Here is a 22,246-nt window from a genome sequence, read left to right on the forward strand (position 1 = left end):
TTCAATTTTCATATGTAATTTTTTATATTAACTTTATAACTTTTGTTTTTCAAAAAAAAAATTAAAATCATTTATAATAAATTATAATAAGAAAGTTATGTAATAAAAATCTATCCCATTTCATTCATCTACTTCTATAACAAGAGTAGTTGATAAAGGACGATGTTAATAATAATTCAGACAAATTCAATGATTTTGCGACCTAAATTTCAAGTATTTATATATTTACAAAACTGTACATTTTATACAAATTTTAAATTAATGAGATTTATTATCAGTCAAATAGCATATGAATTAAAGATCCTGAAAGATTGCCCCATGATTTTTGGAAGTCATTTCGTATAAAAAGTTCATGGCAGTGGCAATTAATTTCTTTTTCACTTCATCTTCTGTATTGCCGTTTTCTACAAAACTCCACGGTGGCACTGATTTAACATCAAGAGAAATGAATATTTCTACAAATTGTACATAAATGATGATTCAATAATGCACGACAATCTTTTTAATGTGTCAATACCTCTTTTTTGGTCATCTTGTTGAGAACTATCGTTTTCTGGTACTAAGTTTTTAAATGAATAGGTCCAACAATAATCCTCCATTATTGTTTTGAATGTCTCTTGTAGATTGTCTAAAAGGGCGATTTCTTCAGCTTTATACCTATTCTGGAAGTAGATTAGCACAACTTAGGAAGTCCATTACTAAACAAAGGCAACATCAACAAATATTATTTTGACCTTCAGGGAAGTCAAAGTTTGTGATTTATTAGCAAACGGTTCACTGCACAAAATCTTATAATGGTCTGCAATTGGCACTTGAACAATCGCTTTCCGGCATTTCCACAGCTCAATGTTTTTCTCTTTTAATAACTTAATCACAACTTTATTTACTGCAGCAAACTGAAATTTATGAAAGGAAATTAAAATGTGAAAATAGAAAATCCATGATTCGCATAAAGGGGCAATGTATACAATAATGTGTTTAGATATGCTGGTCTAGACTTAGAGCTTGATCATCTCCAATCATCCCAGCCTATTCTAGTTTTGGATTTTTCACAAATCGTGGAAAGACAAACAAAAACAAAAAAAGAACTATTTGGCAATCATCAAATACTTTTGTCACCAATTTGTTGATCCAGACCCAACACTAAAAATAGGGGGGGGGGAGTCAATCGTTAATGCATTTACACGATGATGGAAGGCCTCAGATTCAAACCTCAACAGCCCTGAATTCAAATCTAAAATTACTTTTTAAAAAGGCCTTTTCAGTAGAAAACACCATGAAAGAAATTTATCAAAATAAAAATTGAGCATTAATGAAATGCACCTGAAACAAAACCAAGTATAGGTCGAACAGGATGTCTGTTAATGACTTAGACATAATTTAAATCAGCATGACGAAAACCAGAAATATAAATGGCAATATTTTTGTCTTTGGCTGCCAAGGTTCATATTTACCTTGTTACAATGTTCATTTTATATTTTACATTTGGAATCTGGTTTAAAACAAAAACAAACATATTTTTTAATGGCCTTATGAACTTTATATTCTATCACGCTGATCATTCTAGTTATAAAAGAATCTAGTTATAATAAAAACAATTTTCAGGTACTTAAAAATTACATTAATTAATAAAGAAAAAAGCTAATTCAATCACAACATTCAAGTGTAATTGCTTGATTGAATACAAAGTTATACATAAACTATGCTTTTTAAAAAAGCATGAGTGAAAAATAAATAAAATATCTCAAATTGAATTTACTTTTCTCCGAAAATGCTGTGACAACCTGTTTCTCAGATTAGCAGGATTAAAACAATAATAATTAAAAAAACACTTCAATTAGACATCCATCTCTTTTCAGACCTTTTCTTCAATAGTCAACTCGCTTGAATCTCCGTTTTCCTTTTCATTTAACGAATTGAATATTTTCTTAATCATTTCTTTTGCCATGTTTCGCTTTTCTTCTGAATCCAACAGCTTTAATTCATTTTCCACATACTGTAAAAATTCATTCATCTCATCATTAGGTATGTCAAGTTTTTCTTTCTTGCATATTGTCTCTTCTTGTAATTTGCCATTTTCAAGGCTTTGGCTTTTTGTTGTATTTAAACTGTCCTCGACATTTTCCTGCAAAAATACACCATTGTCTTAATTCATTCACCATAATCTTCTAATTTTTATCTTTAAGTACATAGAGCTTTGCTTTCTTGATACATGTCGTCTCTTCTTGAAATTTTCTTTTTTCACAGATTGGGGTTTTTGATGTATCTAAACTGTCCACTTCTTTTCCCTGCAAAAACATAACTGTCTCAATTCATTCACCATAAACTTTTGATTTTCAACATTAACTACTTCAAGTTTTGGAATCTTGTTGCATGTCGTCTCTTCTTCCTGACACTTTCCTTTACTCGTATCAACATCTTGGTCTTCTTTTCCCTATAAAATACACCATCAATCATTAGGTCAATTTTTATTTTCGAGTTCAAATTTCTCAAAAATAAATGCAAAGTTTCATATTTCAATTTATAATCTGTTTGGAAGATGTTTACCTTCGTTCATTATTTTTACACACAAAATTAAAAAAAAAAAACTTCTTCAAAACCACTAAGACATTTCTCTACAACTATATTCTGTTATTTGTTACATTAAATCTAATTTCTGAGTGGTTCACACTATAAAAACGATTGTAGTGTTGTGGTTTGCTTGGATATTCTGATAGTTATAACTTAATTAGTATTTTATTAATAATTCCATGCAGGGATTTCAACCTAAAACGGCTAGCATGGCATAAATCAGATGCCTAACCTCTCGCCCACCACACTGTGTCCCTGTACTTACTATTATATTCAATTATTAAATTTTTAATCTGTATTAATTAATCACTGTGGAAGATGGTGGTTCACTGGATTGATTGGATTTTTATGCAGTCTTTGTTAATTTTTTTACCATGCCATTAGGGAAATTGTGATAAAATTTGTATAGAAGAAGAAATGAGACTAAATTTCCTGAACAACATAGATAATAATCATACTATGAAATATGAAGGATCAGGTAATTTAATGACAATTTTATTTTTAATCTATCCATGGAATTAAACACGTAACAATAATTGCCATCGTTGTAGAATTTTTGTTTAACTTCTTTTCAATGATAATGGCTTTATTTCTATTGAAAATATGATTGACTTAGAGAAATCTTACAGAGTAATGCAAAAGTAGAAAAAATTATAGTCCATAAAAATTTTCACTACCATTCCTCTAAAATAAAATATAAAAAAGCCACCAAATTGCTTTTTAGGCCACCTTTTTGAGTATGGAATACTCTTGCCATCAATTTGAAGAGCACATGTCCTGTCATAAGGTAAAGGAATAACTAATAATAATAATAAGTGCGTACTAATAATTTTAAACAAACAGATAAGCTAAAACCTACAGTTTAAATTGTACACTTTCTAACCATCCAAAGGGAATTAATTGTTCCATACTTTAAAAATAATGACCCTATTATAATTTTACTATAAAGATAATCTAGACCAATTATGGAAATACTTGTTATAAAGTAAGGGATAAATGAAACAAAAGAAGTGAGCTACCTTAGCTTCACCATTCGTCTGATTTTCTTCTGATGTATCATCATCTCCAAAGTTTTTATTTAGTATTGCCAACATAGCTTGTGCAGCCTTTTGTTTCGCTATCTTTTTTTTGAAAGATTTACCTGAGATTTTTATAATTTCATTAAAGAAGTATCACGTATAATAATAAACAAAAAAAACTTGGATATATACCATGACTAGTAAATGACAACACTTTACAGATCATAACAAACATTTTGGCATGTGATGGCCCTTCTTCTCGTTCGAGTGTAATAACCGGTGGAGCGATTTGCTTTTTGTTGCAGAAATTGCATAACAATCCGACTGAATTTTCACTGATGGTATCGGTTGACGATAAATTTCTAGAAATTTACACACAAAAATGAAGTCCAGATTAGTGACCGTTAATCGATATTTATTTAGAAATCGTGAGATGCGGTCTGGTGTGATGTAGGTTTCAGAAAACATTTTCTTTATCGTGCCAACGTTTCGATCTTTATTGAGATCATTTTCAGGGCCTGGAATTTACAAACATTGTTTACATATAACAATTACATTTTGGATGTGGAAAAGTGAATTTATACAATGCAAAATATATTTTTTATATATTCAATCAAAGTATTTCTACTCACTCAAAGTGTTTATCTTCTGTGTAATTGTGCCATTCTTGCGTGTCGTGTCGAGAGTGCCAGTGAGATTTTGCTATTTTGTGTTTATATACGTTGGATTTTGAAGGGGTGGGGAAGGATGTCGGTATAGAAAAGACATATTTGTATAAGGCGTCGGCTTCTTTGAGGTGAAAGGAAAAATACTTTGAGTGAGGAGAAATACTTTGATTGAATATATAAAAAATATATTTTGCATTGTATAAATTCACTTTTCCACATCCAAAATGTAATTGTTATATGTAAACAATGTTTGTAAATCCCAGGCCCTGAAGAGGATCTCAATAAAGATCGAAACATTGGCACGATAAAGAAAATGTTTTTCTGAAACCTACATCACACCAGACCGCATCTCACGATTTATAAATAAACAAAAATGAAGTTATAATTTCATAAACACAAATAATTATAAAAAAAATCTAATGGGTTTTGATAATTACATCACTGGTTCTGATGATATGAGCTTCCCAATTTTACTATCTTCCTCTGACATAATACGTAACATATTCTTTGCTGCATTATGTTTGGCTTCTTTCTTTGATCTTCCTACTCCAAATTCTATAACATAATTCGATGTTAATGTTCTATACATTTCATAAATTAACAAAACGGACCTGTTTTGTCTCCAGCTCTAACTTCTATTTTAAAAAAGGTACCTTCATTACCTGTACCATTGAATACCGTATTGAAACAAGGGGTTATATGCTGTTTCAACAGGGTTTCTTGCAATATTGAAACAGGAGTTCTTGTATTTCTAAAAAATAATTTTGTCTTTATTTACTTTTAACAATAAATTTATAAATATAGATACTTACGGTGATACAATTTCTTCTTTCATATTTATTTATTTTTAAAAATGTTTTCTCACAATATCTCCTATTATATCCTGAAAATTAATACCATTAACATTCTACTGATTATAAATATTAACAATAAAATAAACACAAAAATAACATAGTTCAGCCTTTATCACAAGGAAACGATTCGTAAGAATAATAGATTGATAATTTCTTTTGACCATTCTTTCTCCAATTTAAGAAAGCCAAGATGAAAAACTGCCAGTCATCAAATTCTCCTAAGTTTTCCTCTATCTTAAATTCCTCAATGCTTTGAGTCATCTAGAAATCTCTCAAATTTTAAAAGCTAGCCAATGCTTACAGTGGCTTGAGTAGGATTGGAGTTAGGGAATAAATTAGCAGTATTGTCTACATAGGTTGTAAGCATGGTGTTAGTATGTATCGGCAGATCAGCAGTATAAATTGTACGCAGGATGGGACAAGAACCCTTGTGCGTCATTGGCCTGGATCGTCTGACTTGGGAAAACTTGTTGCCTCATGTCACTCTGAATCAGTGTCACTAATAAGGAGTGGGTACTGATTAGTTTGACGAGAACTCCCCAGGTCCCAGATCTTGTCAAAAGCTTGGGACATGTCTAGGGAATAGGGATGGAACTGAACAGTACTCTTTGTTCTCTAAAGCACATTAATGTCAACAACCCTGAAACATTGCTGAATCGTGAAATGTCGAAGACGGAAACCAAGTTGGTGTGAAAGAATGACATGTAAATCTAGAATAGATATTAGTCATTTTAAAAGGAATCTTTCAAGGACTTTGGACATCACTGGGATGATGGTCTGTAAGAGATGTGGCTAGGGAGGTTTGTGTGGTATGAAAGTGATTATGTAATATTTCTATAGTAGGGGAAAGTGAGAGATTCATAAGACTGAATTGTAAATGATAGTCAAAAAACTATAGGTTTCTGTGTGAGGTTCCAGAATTATAAGATCGTGTCTGGGGGATTTTTTTTACTAGGGAGTTGTGAATATAGAATTTTAGGGAGAATTTTATTTTTGAGATGGGAGGTTGGTGTCCGAGTGGATTTAGGTCACGATAGCTCAAGTGGTAGAGCAGCGGCGTATCAAGCCGAAGATCGTGGGTTCGCTCCCGCTCGTGCCATTGACTTTTTTATCTCAACTATAAACCTTAATTAATTGTAATATATTAATTGGTCAAGCGGACCACAAAATTAGTGAATTTAATAGAATTTTAGGCTTGAAAGGTTTAATAGAGGGATAAGTAGGGAGGGGGATATGAAGATTTTGCCTTACTTGCTGTTCGTGTTGTATGTTGTTTAAATCAGGATGAGAATATAAAGGTGTATTCAAAATGGGTTGCGTTAAATGATGGTTAAAATTAAAATTAAAAAACATGCCAAAATTTGTTACAACAGATTGAATCAACTAGCTAAGGACCAAAACATTATTACCGGACTGATGCCAATGTAGTCTGACGTCTGACGTGACGTTTGGCTTTTAAGAGGGGACGGATATGATTTGAAATAACGTATTTAGGTCTTTTATTTTTTCATTTGAGAATTTAGGTTTAGAGAGGAATTTAGAATATCAGGGAATAGTTTCAAAACTTGGCTCTGCAGAAGGGACGGTTTTTTTTTTGGTTTAGGAAGTGGAGTTATACTTAAATTGTGGAGAATTGGAGAATAATCACTCAATATGAAATTGTTTATAAATTTATCACTTTGAAGCAGGCTTTTTACAATATTTATACTATGTAAAGAATTAAAATCGAATCTGATGAATAAGTGTGATGGGTAGTGTTTATTTTTGATTTTAAATTAGTATATAAGACATTGGAGTTTAAGGTGATCAAATAAAACAATACCCAGAATGAACTTGTCAAATCTTGTGCAATTATTAAAAAGTATTCTAAATTTTGAGTAGAAGTATGATTTAGGAAAAAAGAGTAGATAGTACTGCAATATGTAAAAAAAAACAAAAAAAAACGGTAAAATAAGTTTTGACAAGTAGACTATCAAAGCAAGATTCAGAAAAGCTATTAGTGTAACAGAACAACTTGCTGTAACTGTGATTTTTAGCATCTGGTAAGCAGGTACTACTATTAAATAAAAATTATAATTATATTTTTTTTAGATTTAAACCGCTCTTTTTTGTCACTCATGTTTACACTTATTACAACAGCAGAAAAGGCCAACTTTTGCAACAAATGTCAAACAAGGTTGAGCTTGAAACTAACCGATGTTTACATCTATTGGTATAGAAATGTTGATACAAATAGCTAGTGGTTGAAATATATATCTCTGACATAAATTCATCACTGTTTATATTAGGTCTGACATAAATATCATTCAATGTCAGATGTAAATGTACTTTAAGTTTTATTGTCGGAGGGATAAATTTATGATATTTCCAAGGTGAATTTAAAGTCCCATAGACTCTTCTAGCAATAAAGCCTCAATAATCATCCCAAGATAATCTGCTATTAAAAGTCACACCAAGGTTTTTTTACCTGGTTAGAGAAGGGTATTAAAGAGCCACAAAGAAGGAAATCCTTAGTTGGCAGATGTCATAATTATTGATTGGGATTTGAGTGGGTTAAGATTGAGACCATTGCTCAAAGCCCAATTGACTGAGCCAAGGTCTTTGTTAATGACTTAAATGGAATCAAGGATTAAATGAGGGACACATTGTATATAGGAATCTTATGTTGTAAGACAATCTATCTTATATTGTCAGCATATAAGTGAATTTGGAGTAATTTAAACAAGAAGGTAGGTCGTTAATAAAAATTAAAAACAATACGAGTTCTAAAATTGCACCTTGAGGAACGCCGACAACAGGAAGGTCTGATGAGAGTTTGTTATTAGATATTTGACAATTTGTTTATGACCTAAAAAAATAAATTTCTACTGTTTTATTTATTTAAACCCCTTTTATATTTTACTTTTTAGAATATAAGTTGAAAATTATTAGTGTGTGCAATAACACAGCAAACACAAGTAGGGAAAGAGTGCTATACACAGAATATCGTTATTAAAATAAAATTATACATATTTGAACGAATATGGAAATAATAAACAAGTAAAAAAAATTGTAAGCATATGTAATATTTATCAACGGCAGCTGATTATTTTGTTTTTAGCAAGCAAGAATTAGTGGAAAGCAAAAGTTTCAGTTAATATTGTCCAACCGGTCCAAATAAAATGCCAAGAAATTCAAAAAACACGTCGAGAGCCCCTCCGAGGCGGCAGTCTTCAACGCATTCACCGACAAGGTGAGTAAATTAAAAAAAAAAAAATTTGACTGGTATTTCGGTAATACACAGAATATATTTGAAATTATGTAATTATTGCACGTACCTCTGAAATAAATATTTCTGTGATGTGGAATCTTAAGGGGATGACATGTATGTAGATTTGACCACGGTCTTAAAAAAAATTTAAAAAATAAAAATGATCCCTCGCGTGTATAGAGAATCCGTTTTAAACCCCTTGGAATTCCGTATTTAAATTATAAACACTCATATACACTCGCGGACTCCAAAAAATTCAAATTTTAACATTTATTTTGACCCCCTGTTTCAAAACTGTCACTGTACATACAGACAAACTATTCGTGCGGCTGGGACACCGACAGTATGTTTTAAATTAATCGTCTTTTAATGTTTTTACTTTGTTATTAAAAAACAAAACAAAAAACACATGGAAATGCTGTCTGACATTAACCTACAAATGATGTATTTGTATCAACCAACTTCTCAAAATAATAAAGTCTCCTATCCAAGCTATGCTGTATGCAGATGACGTAATTAATTTTTATAAGCATAAAAATATTCCTCAATTAGAAGAACAAATTCAATTAGCGATATCGCTGGTAAACGAATGGCTTCAAAATAGAAAGAAAAAAGTTAAAAGTCGCCATTCTCTTTGTCAAGAAGCAACCTCATCTTATTTCTGTACTCAAATTAAATAACAAAAATAATCAATTCGCTGACTCCGTACGTTACCTAGGCTTTATTTTTTATGAACACTTGAATTGGAAACTTCACTTCAAAACAATAAAACAAATAGAAATGATGTATGATGGAGTGAGTGCGGTTCAATCCTTTTTTAAAAAAGATAGTTCCTACTCAGTAAGTTTTCAACGATCCGTATTTCGAGCCCTTAGCTCACCATCAGGTTGAAGGATTTCTACAACCACGTCTCTCGAAATGAATTGCAAAAGTGACTTACTTTACTTACTTTTGCAATTCAGAGACGTGATTGTAGAAATCCTTCAACCTGATGATGAGCTAAGGGCTCGAAATCCGGATCGTTGGAAAACAACTTACTGTGAGTAGGAACTATTTTTTTAAAAAAGGATGAAACAAACATGTCTCATTAAATCTATATCGTTTACTGTGTTGTGTGAGTTATCGAGTAATATCAAATCTACGGCGAACCCAACTTTCATTTGTTCATAAGGCTTGAAAGCTTCTTCTTCTTCTATTAATGTATTTATTAGCGTGAATGGTGAGAAGACGTTGAGGTTATGAACAAGAGACTGAGGGTAAATCACTCTACAATAAGAAGGGTTCTTTGGCGCTTCAGAGAAACAGGGCTTCACACAATAAGGCCTGGACAGGGTCGACCTAGGTCTACAGACGAGATAGACGAGAGATCAAGACCTACGAACCGCATCATTGTGAAATGCTTCGATTACCTCCAGGGCTGTAAGAAGAAGGCTCAATTCTGTGGAAACAACGAGTTCTCTTTATAGAAGAGGTGAGAGTTGGCTCAAATCTTCAATTGGGCGAAATTTCATATGGAGAAGTTACGCCACATGCTGTATGGTTCTTCAGGTGGCGTTCCACGGTGGGTCATTGATATTCTGGGGTGGCATTTCCTTGGATGCCCGCACCGAAATGGTTGTTGAGCTAGGAAGATCTCTAACTTCACAAAGGTACTTGCAAGACATATTCAAAGAACATGTTTTGCCATTTGACCCCCCGCATCAGTGAGAGATTCTTGGTAATGCAGGATAATGCCTGGCCCGCACAGACCAGGTATTATGGATGACAACCTGAATGAGGTTGGAATGGAGTGCTTGGTGTGGCCAGCTCGAAGTCCAGATCTGAACCCGATTGAACACATTCGGGGCCAACTTAAACGACGAATACGACGGCGGTCCTAACACCCTAGGAGAATTGGAAACGGCTGTTCTCGACGAATGGGAAAGACATTCTTCAGGATTTTCCAGGAGTTTCCAAGGAATGTAAAGGCGTTTAACGGACTTGATGCGTGCCAGAGGTAGAAATAAGAAAGTTTCTTAAATTTGTATTTGTTTTTTAATTTTGTTATTTACTCAATATATATATTTTTTAAAGAATTGGATAATAAACATTTTTTCTTTTTAAATGTCTTATTTTTTATATTCAAACCTATTTTTTGGTATTCACAAAATGAATAATCCTAAATAAATTATAATTGAAGGATGGTGCATTAGTTTTGTCCATCAGTATATTGTCTGGAGTCGGTTGATACCAGAATAAAGAAGATAATCATGTGGAATGAAAAAAATGGAAGAAAGCAGACTGCGGTGTGAAATTTGGAAATTTAAGTAAATTAATTAGTAAGAGAAAGTAAAAAAGGCCCATTGATCCTATTTAATATTAGTTTATAAATAAACACAAAATCAAAATATACACGATGAAATTCTATTGAAGATAAGTAAGAAGTAAATTGAATGAATATTATGTGAATACATCCAAAGAAACTAAATCAACTCATACAAAAAAATGAATACATAGATTTTAAGGGTAAGTTAAAACAAATTTGTATTGCGAAATTGTTCTTTACTTGTATTGCGTCATTGCGTATGACGAAGTCAAAACCATGTGATGCGACCGACATATTTGCTACACGTCAGACGTCACTGCAAAGTTCTAGATTGTTCCATTCTCGAACTTCATTCGTCCTAGTTCCATTGCTGTAATACTTACCTGCTGGTACTCTTCTAGTCTTCGTCGTTCCATTCGACTGAGATTCATACCGAGAAAGGAAATTACACCGTATTTTATATTAACGTTTGATTTATATTTAAAAAAACAATCAACTATCAATAATGCCACGAAGAGGAAGATCGGCTTCGCCAACAAGGTTAGATATTTTTCGCTTTTCCAACGTGATCGGTTTTCAGTCGAATCACTATCAGAAATCACCTTCAACACCCAAAAATATTTTATCCTCTTAATTATTTTTTATTTTTACAAGATGCGACCCGAATTTTAAGAAACTATTTTTTTTGTTTAAAAATAGCTAAAACTATTTGTTGGCTGTTAAAAATAATTACATTGAAGAAAATTGAGTGGAAAAATACAACATGGATATAGTATAAAAAAGTCTTATCCACGACCTTCACAGCTATCTGCCTCATCCTAATAATTTCTGCTTGCACCTTTAACATTTAAAAAATCACACATTAGTATAGTAGATTTTAGATTATTATTTAAACGCAGACTTTTACCATTCAAACGAGTAATCACAGTTTTAATTTTTGTTTTAAAACGTAGCTTGATCTTTCTTCCATTTTGAGTTGTTTAGGGTTTTCTCAGTTGAGCAAGTTTTGTAAATTTTATACAATGGCGAAGTGCCAGACCAAGGCGAGTTTGTTAAACCAGTTTCATTACCTCTTTTGCCTAACTGCATGCCCTGGTATTGCTGCAAAAGTGGAAGAGACAACGGGCAAAAAGTATCAGCATTCCTACATCTTTAGTGGTCGGTCACAGACATAATTGAAGATGGTGAAATTTGACCAACAAAACCTCCGATAATTGGCAGAAAAGGATGATCATCACCTGGCAGGCTTATGTCAATATTTTACAATGTTTATAAAACAGTTACACAACAGCACCCCCATTCTTTCTTTTTGTCTTCCAAAAGAATATACGTTGTGCTAACCATTCTTTTACTATGTAAATTTATCGTTATCTTTATAAGTAACTTATTAATACTATGTATTTCAGGGCTTCTGCTCCAACACGTGCACCTGTTAGCCATCCTCCAGCCCCTGTCGCCTCACAACCACCACCGATGGTCGCACAGCAACAACCTAAACAGCCTGGGCTTTTTGGACAGATGGCAGCTACGGCCGGTGGTGTCGCCGTCGGATCAACTATTGTAAATAAACTGAACCTCTATTCAATCGATTTTTACCGCTTAAATTAAAAAAAAAAAAAAAAAAAAAAAAAAAAAAAAAATTGTTTTAGGGCCATGTCGTAGGGGCTGGACTAACTGGAATGCTGGGTGGCGGAGGTTCATCTGACCATGCTGCAGCTGCAGCCCCTGCACCTGTGCAGCAGGCCTCTAACACCGGGGCTCAAGAACCGACTGGACCGTGTGCTTGGGAAATCAAACAGTTTTTGCAATGTGCTCAACAACAGTCCGATCTTTCTTTATGCCAAGGCTTCAACGAAGCTATTAGGCAATGTAGAGAGTCAAACAGTGAGTATTCAAGTCATTAAATCCATTTTAACTTTGTGTTTTATCTTCTAATTATTTTATTTTGCCTTTTCCACAGATATAATATAATAAGCACAACTTTAGGATGGAAACAAATTAAATTTAGCATGTAGTTCTAGCAAGAGTCAAGAATGCATATAGAAAATCCGTAAAAAAAATTGTTTAATTCTGATAAATAAATTTTGTCAAATTGCATTGTTTATTTGTTTTAAAATATGGCAATACATTTGTCTTATCGACCCATTATAATGTTTCTTTAATATACCAAATAAATTGACTTTTTGCGGACATTTTTGTTTTCTTTATCTCACCTCTTTGCTTTTACCAAGTCTAAAGCTCGATGATTAAACTATATTTTTAAGAGGTCATCTTTCATCTGTTTTAATTGTCAGTAAAAAAAAAAAAAAGTATTTTTCAACCATAAAAAATGTAAGGCTGTGTAGGTATTTATAAGAATATTTCAGAAATGTTTCTTTAATATACCCAAATAAATTGACTTTTTGCGGACATTTTGTTTTCTTTATCTCACCTCTTTGCTTTTACCAAGTCTACAGCTCGATGATTAAACAATATTTTTAAGAGGTCATCTTTCATCTTTTAATTGTCAGTAAAAAAAAATACATATTATTTTTAAACCATAAAAAATATAAGGCTGTGCAGGTATTTATAAGAATATTTCAGAAATGTTTCTCTTTCTCTCTTTTTTTAATTAAAATATATAAAGGTGTTTATATACACTTTTTATATCTTTCATGACTGCTCATGGATGACAATTTGTGTTACGGTAGCTTTCCCTCCAAAAGACTGCTTCCAATACCTATGAAGCATAAAAAATGAAATAATATACATGATTATTATCAGTTAAAATATGAAATGTGCACCTTTTAGATTAAAAAATCACATCGCTAGTGATTTCATTTGCTTGAGCAATGTGTCTTCGTTTTTCATCTTCTCGAGTTGATTTTTTTCAAGTTGCTTTCCAGCCTTTTGTTGTTCTTTTAACTTTTCTATTTCAATTAATTTCTGTGAACATTTAGAAACAAGATTAATCATTTACTGCATTAAGTTTAAGGCAGAAAGTATATTTTAAAAAATAAAGAGCAAAAAAGTACAAAAACGAGACTCATTTTGGCATGAGATACCACAATCAGCTTGTTAGTTTTTATTGAAGATCAATTGGACTTCAATTTTTTTGTGCACCCCAGTGACATTAAAAAATGAGTTGCTTGTCCGATGATTGATGTCCTACCTTAAATAATACTGTGTCCCCTTAAGTTGGCATTTAAATCTGGACATACAAAGGTTACTAAAGACTGTTTTTTGACAATGTTAATACTAAAACTTCAGCAAATTCAAGATTACAGAGTTAATAATACTGATAACTTTCCATCTACAATACTTTTGATTACGATGAATTTTTATTCGTTCTGTTGAACAAGCTTTGCCTATTGGGGTGATAGAACAGTTCAACATGGTTCACGCCTGTTTTGTTGGTTCGTGAAAGATGGCCTGGTATGAAATTTTCCACATAGCCGTCTGAAATATGGGGTTTTAATGATTACTCATTGGGGTCAGTTGTTAGGCAATATTTTGATGATATAGTGCAGCATTGTTAATTTTGTGAATTTCCTTTTGTGTTCTGCGTGTTGATAAACCTATTGTTTGATAGTTCGGCTATCATCTTGGTCTTCCTATCTTCGCTGATTTTTATTGGTTCAGGAGTGTTTCAGCATTTTGCCATCTTTAGTATGTCATTTTCACTAAACATTGAAGATTGCGAATGCATCTGTACCAACAAAAATTAGCAAAGATACGCAGACCAAGATGATAGCTAACTATCAAACAGTTGATAACTGTTCCAATGAACATTAACCCCACGTACAGGATCTTTATCATTTGAGACCTCGTCTCTTTTCAGACAGACCATTTTCCATCGGCTATTATTTCCCGATTTTTATGGATTCTCATTTTGAAGTAGATTAGATTCAGTGTGATACCTGCTTTCAAATCGGTGCCATTTCTGGTTAGCCCCTTTGTCGACTGAGAAAATTGTCTTCTAAATTTTTTTAGCTTTTAAAAGTAAAATTTGATTATTTTCTTTTTATAAATAACTACAGAATTATAGACTGTTATAGACTTTATGTTAAAAAGCTAAAATATAGGAGAAGAGCTGCAGGGAATAGTAAACAAGTGACGTATTTCTAACTTGCAAATTAATAAAAATGGTGAATGATGGAGTGAGTGCTGTGTTCAATCCTTTTTTAACTCTTCTTTTCCAGTTGTTGACTTTTTATATTTCTTATGTTTTTTTAGACAACCATCAACTCATTTGCTTTTTACTGATATCATTATATTTGCATGTGTTAGAAACCCAAGAAATACAAGTAAGGACATGCCCAGGTTGCAGTACTGGAGACAAAAAATAAAATAAATAAATTGTACTGTATCTTCTGTGCTTTGAAGAATATCATTTAACATGAATATTTAAAACAAAATGTAGTTTTTAATCATAATTTTTTTGTGTGTAAAAAATTTGTAAATAATTTGTATTGTATCGGTAAGTTTGTAAATAATCTATAGACGGCTCATATCAATTCCTCGACTCCATAAATAAATCTTCAAGAAGATTGGGATAACTAGAAAAAGATCTGAAGATTTCTCCAGCGCTTTCTACTAAGTAGGCCATGATGTTTTAGATACTTCATATTTTAATAAACTAATTTTATACTAAAATTCTCACATTATTTTAAAATCCCCTATTTTATTTGATTTACTTAATAATTACAAACAAAAACTAAGATTAATACAATGGAAGGCATTTAATGATAAAATTGTCCATTTATCAAATATAGCCAATGTTAAAATTTAACTCCTCTGACAAAAGTGGCTAATCAATTAGAACAATATATAAATTATAAATTGACTTACCACTCTCAATTTTTTAATAGCTTTTTCTTTTTCTGGATCAGTAGACGTATATTCTTTCAATGAGTCTGCATAATCATTCAACTTTTGGACGTCACTCTGTGAAATGAAACCATCTACCGCTTTCGCCGCTTTTTTTGCCTCTCGGTTCTTCTTCAGCTTAATCGCATTTTTCGACATTTGAACTTGGCCTTTCTGGGTTACCACGGTTCCCGGTTTTACATCGACTATTTCTGTGTTCAATTTGAAAGACGATGGTTTGCCTCGAGCCCCTGGTGGACGATAAGCTTGTTTCGAAGCTGGGGGAAATTTTTTTAAAAGTAAAATCAACCTTTTAATTTTTATTTATTTGCCAATACCTTCAGGAGACTGAGAAGCGATTCCTTTAACCTGCTCATAACAGACTTGGGGCTTTTTGAATGTACCTGGGGGAAAATTCTGCCAGACCACTTCCCACAGTTCTTCACCCTCATTCCATGACTTTTCATGAACGAGGCTGCCTGTATAATGCCATATTTTGTACCTGAAATGACATTTTTAATATAACCATTTTTATTAAGCATTATAACATTTACAAACCCGTTGCAGACTCGTAAGCGTGGTGCAGTTGTCGCAGTCATAAAATATGTACCATCGGGAGACCAAGAAACTAGAGTTGTATCGGCCGCTTTGGTTTTGTTGATCAATTTCTTGGCAGGTGCTTCCCACAGGTCAACTGCGCCTTGTAAATTACCAAAGCCTCCAAGAAGAACAAGTAAATTCTTATGTCAAGGAACATACTTTAAATTTCTTTATATGGCATCATTATCAACTACAAGTCATATACTGAATCTACGTAGTTATAAATGTAATTGTTATAATTCATAAGAAAAAGTTAAAAATTATCCAAAGCGAATGTCATAACTTTTTTAATAAAAAGGATATTATTTCCTTGAGGGTTGTAGTATATAGAATTTATTGGTGAACATGGTATATCAAACACAGGTTCAGCTTTTGTGTTGAAAAGCGTCGTTTTTGGTGGCATTGCGCCATAAATTACACAAAATTCATTCGCCAGCGGAGACCATTCAACAGCATGTATTGGACCTTCTTTTGCTAAAGTGATAAAAATTATTTTAAGGAGAGAAAAAACTCATAATGTCCATGTCTAGTTAAACTTGAATACCTAATGACACATTCATTTGATTTCCTTTGATATCTATTAAATGAAGGCCTTGTTTGCCGTAATACGAACTGCCTGTTTTATCAATGTCGACAGTTGTTAAAAAAAGAGCCACCGTCCCTTTCTTATTCCAGAACATTTCTACTCTATCTGCCTGACAATAATATAAATTCAATGCCATTATACAACAAAAGAATTTTTTATTGTTAACTAATTTCAACAGGCTTTAACCATTTCTAATCAAATAACACAAAATACACACCTGGAAAAATGTTTTGTGTGCGAGAGGATTGTCGAAATTTGGAAATTGAAAAATTTTACATACAGAAGGCTGGCCGGATTTTCCTATAAAAATATTTATAAATAATACCTTCCCTTAATAAATTGAAAAAATTATTTTAGATGTAGAATAAATCTAGTTTACCAGGTACATAACATAACAAGTGGTATTGAGGGGCTGATGGTGATAAGCTGTAATTAACAATCCTTTGATTTTGCAATTTCTTTTCTGGAGGACCAGTTAAAAGTTCAGATTTCCAGAAAAATACATCATTTTTAACATTCCTAGAGCAATACATTTCATCAGCTGTCCATTGTGGCTGCCTAGAAAAGTTAATATTAACAAAAAATATTTAGAACTATGTTTAAATATGTACCAATTTTCCTGCTTCCTTTGTTCAAAAGCTTCTAAGATTTCTCCATTTTCTGTTCGATATACAATGAGATTCTTAATCTCATCTTTTGCATCTCCAGATCCTATGACATTCACACTGTTTTCAAATATTCAGGGGATATAGTAAAAGATAACATTACTCGAATAAAGTTCGTAAACTGAAAAGTAGGTCCCTTTAGGCGAGAAATGTATGTCCATTACTTTAGGTAGATCTAAGGAAACTACATTCGACCAGTCCTTCGTTTTTACAACTATGACCCTAACAAAAAACAACAAAATAAGATAACTGTACATACATTTAACAAAAATAGATAATTAATTAAGCCGAACTTAGCGCCATTGGCCCATGCAAGGTAATCTCCATGTGGACTAAATTTCAAGCAACGACATGACTTTGAGTCGTCTAATTTTAAAAGTGGTTCCAAGGTATTATTCGGTGGTCCACTGAATACACAGACGCCAGATGAAGATCGAGCTGAAAAATTATAAACAAATTTTATTTTTAAATGTGTTTTGATCAAAACTTAAGCATTATAAAGAATATTCGACAGTAAGTAAAATTAAATGTACAAAATTTAATTAGGTCAAAGGACAATCAAGGTACCATATTGCAAATTTATTATTTGTATAAGTTTAAAGCATGCTTATTAACTTTGTAACAAATTTAATCATTTAATAAAACATTATTGATATTTTAAAAAACAAAAAGTGGTCCAAGTATATGTTAGCAGCAAAATAAACAACTAAAATATGATTAATTTTTCATCTTTTCAAAATTGCATAGATGAAATAGTTGATTGAAAACTTTTCAATTAACTAAGGTTTTGGTTGAGATAAAAAAGTAAGTGTCACAAACGGGATTCGAACCCACGACCTTCGGCTAAATACACCGCTGCTCTTCTACTTGAGCTATCGCGATTTCGATCCTCTCGGACACTAACTTCCCATCTCAACCCCACCTTTTGAATTTTCCCTCCTTTTTGCCATTTCTCAAATGTTGTGTAATCTATTTGATTCTAGGCAACAAATGAAATGGCCACGGATAGCTTTAGTGAAGTATACTTCATTTTGCTTATTACATTTTATTAGGTTTCGTGGTCGGCTTGACCAAATAAATTCTTTTCAATTAATTAAGGTTTTGGTTGAGATAGGCAATGGCCATTTCATTTGTCGCTGAGAATCAAATAGATTACACGACATTTGAGAAATGGCAAAAAATGAGGGAAAATTCAAAAGGTGGGGTAGAGATGGGAAGTTAGTGTCTGAGTGGATCAAAGTCACGATAGCTCAAGTGGTAGAGCAGCGGTGTATTTAGCCAAAGGTCGTGGGTTGGAATCCCGCTTGTGACACTAACTTTTTTAACTCAACCAAAGCCTTAGTTAATTGAAAAGAATTTATTTGGTCAAGCAGATAACAAAACCTAATAAAAGATATTGAAAACGATAATTAAAATAAAAGTAATTAGAGAAATGAAGTGGAAATGGGAAGGCCAGTAAAAATACGAACATAATTTGGCACCATGTGTTCCTTAATGTGTAGTGTACATAGAAATGTATAATCGAGACAAAACAAACATCCTCTAAGGGAAAACTTCCTTGGTTTAAGAATGCCAGATATAAGAGAGAAAAAAACTCCAAAAAAAAAGCCACTGGGTAAGTGCATATCACAGACCTGAATCTTAGCTCTTATCAAGCTAAGATTGTTAGCTGTGGTCCAGATCACAACAATCATAAGTGCATCTTTTTTTTTTAAAGCTTGCATCATAGATGGAGAGAAAGAGATAATAAAAATAATAATAATATAGATAATAATCAAAAGATAAATACTAGTTTAATATAATGCCTATCATAGTTATGTATGATATGTGTTATTTATTGGAATGAATATATTTATTTGCATGAATGGTGGGCTTATCCCAATTACCCTGAGCAATATTGAATACTTGGGTAATGTGAACAAAGTTTAGTGCATGAGTATAACTTATTAGTATGAATGGAGGGGCTTATCCCCAATTACTGTGAGAAATACCAAGTATTCTGGGATAGAGACAACTAGACTTATGTTTTATATTGTGTGTTTGTTATTTTATCCACAATTTATGAAACCCTGGGATATAGAGAATCAAACAATATGGTAAGGAAAAGAGAGTCAGTTACCAAATTATAAATTGGCTCGAGAAACATGAAATGAAATTGGAAGTACTAAAGGGCAAGAAAGACAGGAAAATAATTGAGGGCTGGCAATGAACAACGGTTTGCCCTTAAAAAATAAAAATGCCAATCATACTGAAATAAAAAACAATAACTCAGAATCCGCTTGGTATTAAACATTACAACACCATGTTCTAAAAAATGCTAGAAATGAAGATTATAGCAATGTGTGGTGTTTAGTGACCGTTAGTTAATGATTATTTGAAGATCGTGAGATGCGGTCTGGAGTGACGTAGGTTTTAGAAAAACATTTTCTTTATCGTGCCAACGTTTCGATCTCAATAAAGATCGAAACATTGGCGCGATAAAGAAAATGTTTTTCTAAAACCTGTCACACCAGACTGCATCTCATGATCTTCAAATAATTATAGCAATCTTAAGCTGGAAACATTCAAGGAAACTCTCCACATTTGATGAGTTGGTTATCTGAAAGATATTTTTTTTAAGGGTGTTGAGAGCTAGCCACAGCAGCGTCATCCACAACTCACTGATGGCATATCTGTATCGTGTTAAATGAACCTACATTGTGTCCATATCTTTGATTTTCTTTCTTTCCATTTGCAGGTGTTTTGAACTGTTATATTTCATTAATTATTTACTTCTTACACTGTCTTTTTACCTAATGTTATTACAATTATTCTATTCTCACTGTTCTATTTTGGGACTGTATCCCTAATTGAACTATGTAATGGATAAATGATTATAATGTTCCAAATTCTATGGATAAATCTAATGTTGGCAAGTATATATATTTTTTATTAACATTTCCATAATATTATCTCAAGCATGTAGGTTTTTCCATTTGTTCGGAGTAAAGAGAAATTTAATACCAAAACACACATGGTTGATTGCTACCAGGTCGACAATCTCTCGGATAAGAAAAATTGTTTATTTTAACAAATAAAAAAGATCCTAAAATAAATATTACCTGCTAAAAGCGGCTGTGGAAGAGCTGTCTCTGTCATATTGTGCGACCGGTTATAGACTTATAGCAATGTAGCTATAGCTATAGTTCCATTTCTAACTTCCAACTCAATTTCGGACTCAAGTTACAAGTATCGATTCGATAGTTCCAGCTCCTGCCTGCCGACGCGGTCTGGTTGCAACTTTGCAGTAACAGCGAGTAGATATGAGCATAGATAGGTCACCATCGATGAAACATCGGAACCTCACCGTCGATGGTAGTACAACCATCGAATCTACACATCGATGGTTTTTGAATGCTCATTAGTCATTACTCAAAACATTAAAATATTTAATTTGAAAAGTACAAATAGGGCTTTAAGCCCGCTAACATTTACGTATATTAGAAATAGTTTTAGTTTTATAAATATAGTAACAAGCCTAAGGGAAATCCATTATGTTTAGTGGTCTATTGGCCAAATTACTCCTTTCAAATAATTACTCTTTCTTTGTAAGGTCTTGGTAGAAATGAAAAAGTTAATGTCATGAGCAGGGTTCAAACCCACGACCTTCGGCTCAATACGCCGCTGCTCTTACCACTTGAGCTATCGTCACGATAGCTGATAGCTCTCGTCTGCCGGCACCTATCCAGTCCACATCCGTTCATAACTCGTGGTTGAGGGTTTGAATCCTGCTCGTAACACTAACTTTTTCATTTCAACCAAGACCTAAGGAAATGTTTAAATTATGGTACAAAAATTTGAAATTCTAATTATAGAACAGGAATAAATTTAAATAATTTAAAATAGATTTTTTTGCATAGATTTGGCCTTCCAAATTATTTTAAAAGGAATAGTTAAAGGCTTTAGTCCATCCATCCAAGTTTGGATGGCAATTGGATAAATTAGATAGAGTCAAAGCTTTATAGTACTCAGAACAGATATATCTGACTCCATGAAACTGTTCTAAATAAATTGGTAGGGCATGTTGATAAGTCAATGGAAAATAAAGAAATGGCACTTTACTGCTTGGCCATACAGGGGGCCTTTGATAACACTTCATACAGACATTGAAACATCTGTACAAAGAAAAATTATAGTCCTCTCAACTACAAAGTACAAACTGGTTATTAGTAGAGGATTTTTATGCAGTTGCATATTTTTTTTGCCACGACATACGACCGAAGAAATCGATTATCTATCTGAATCATGTATCTAGGAAGCTGTAGGTTAAATTTTATAGAGCATATTTTTGCATATTTGATGAATATCGCATAAAATTGCATATTTGAACAATATCACATACTTGAAGGATTTTTAATGTAAAATCGTATCGTAAAAAGTTGGTTTAATTAGAAGAAAACTAAACAAAACAAAAGAATATAAAGCCCCTTTTTGAGCCTTATTTCAATATTCTCACAAATTTTAAGTGACCATCGGCACTATTTCATGGAAGGCAATTTAGAGAAGTATTTGTTTATTAACATTAATTATACTCAAGTAGTTTAAAATATATACTTTTAACGTATTAATACTGCATATTTTAGGGCTTTCAACTGCATATTTTGTCAATTTTTACTGCTTAAAAATCCAGTCTCTGGTTATTAAGAATTCTAAGAGGCGGAAATAACTAATAAATAATAAGACATGGTCATCACACTGTATCTACTCAACGATGCACACAAGGAGGGATAGCACCACTTCTTTGGTTGCTTGTAGTCGATGATCTAATTAAAAAACGTAACGAGTAAGGATATCATACATCTTAGGTTGAGCAGATAGGTGGTAACAATCATAAAAGGGAA

The 22,246-nt window shown here is 32.5% G+C and overlaps 3 protein-coding genes across 6 annotated transcripts; 1 reads left to right on the top strand and 2 right to left on the bottom strand.

Annotated features, from left to right (window-relative positions):
- Nucleotides 1-190: 190 nt before the first annotated feature.
- LOC106664224 lies at nt 191-8,731 on the bottom strand. Of its 3 annotated transcripts, none has more exons than XM_014389719.2 (12): nt 8,430-8,731; nt 5,071-5,141; nt 4,870-5,009; nt 4,696-4,813; nt 3,783-3,952; nt 3,591-3,712; nt 2,351-2,434; nt 2,190-2,288; nt 1,862-2,125; nt 735-896; nt 518-662; nt 191-455 (listed from the first exon to the last, which is right to left on the bottom strand). In XM_014389719.2, exons 2-12 carry the CDS (start codon nt 5,091-5,093, stop codon nt 295-297), a joined length of 1,488 nt encoding a protein of 495 aa, XP_014245205.1. In that variant the 5' UTR covers nt 5,094-5,141; nt 8,430-8,731; the 3' UTR covers nt 191-294. The 3 variants fall into 3 exon arrangements, with proteins under 3 accessions (XP_014245205.1, XP_014245207.1, XP_014245204.1); XM_014389721.2 differs by lacking the exon at nt 8,430-8,731 and adding an exon at nt 6,364-6,555 and having other exon boundaries at nt 191-425; XM_014389718.2 differs by lacking the exon at nt 8,430-8,731 and adding an exon at nt 6,364-6,555.
- Nucleotides 8,181-12,857, top strand: LOC106664226 (coiled-coil-helix-coiled-coil-helix domain-containing protein 10, mitochondrial). Of its 2 annotated transcripts, none has more exons than XM_014389723.2 (4): nt 8,181-8,344; nt 12,074-12,227; nt 12,317-12,551; nt 12,628-12,857. In XM_014389723.2, the coding sequence occupies exons 1-4, from the start codon at nt 8,274-8,276 to the stop codon at nt 12,636-12,638; spliced, it is 471 nt and encodes a 156-aa protein (XP_014245209.1). In that variant the 5' UTR covers nt 8,181-8,273; the 3' UTR covers nt 12,639-12,857. The 2 variants fall into 2 exon arrangements, with proteins under 2 accessions (XP_014245209.1, XP_014245210.1); XM_014389724.1 differs by lacking the exon at nt 8,181-8,344 and adding an exon at nt 10,961-11,207.
- On the bottom strand, nt 12,772-20,651 carry LOC106664223 (eukaryotic translation initiation factor 2A). The gene is made up of 13 exons (XM_014389717.2): nt 20,468-20,651; nt 17,660-17,804; nt 17,470-17,588; nt 17,313-17,412; nt 17,081-17,259; nt 16,919-17,001; nt 16,660-16,810; nt 16,419-16,589; nt 16,074-16,248; nt 15,854-16,017; nt 15,498-15,793; nt 13,451-13,592; nt 12,772-13,386 (listed from the first exon to the last, which is right to left on the bottom strand). Exons 1-12 carry the CDS (start codon nt 20,502-20,504, stop codon nt 13,467-13,469), a joined length of 1,746 nt encoding a protein of 581 aa, XP_014245203.1. The 5' UTR covers nt 20,505-20,651; the 3' UTR covers nt 12,772-13,386; nt 13,451-13,466.
- Between the last annotated feature and the right edge of the window lie 1,595 nt (nt 20,652-22,246).

Source organism: Cimex lectularius, unplaced genomic scaffold, assembly GCF_000648675.2.
Source record: "Cimex lectularius strain Harlan isolate CLEC.00 unplaced genomic scaffold, Clec_2.1 scaffold50, whole genome shotgun sequence".
In the NCBI taxonomy this organism is placed as follows: Eukaryota; Metazoa; Arthropoda; class Insecta; order Hemiptera; family Cimicidae; genus Cimex; species Cimex lectularius.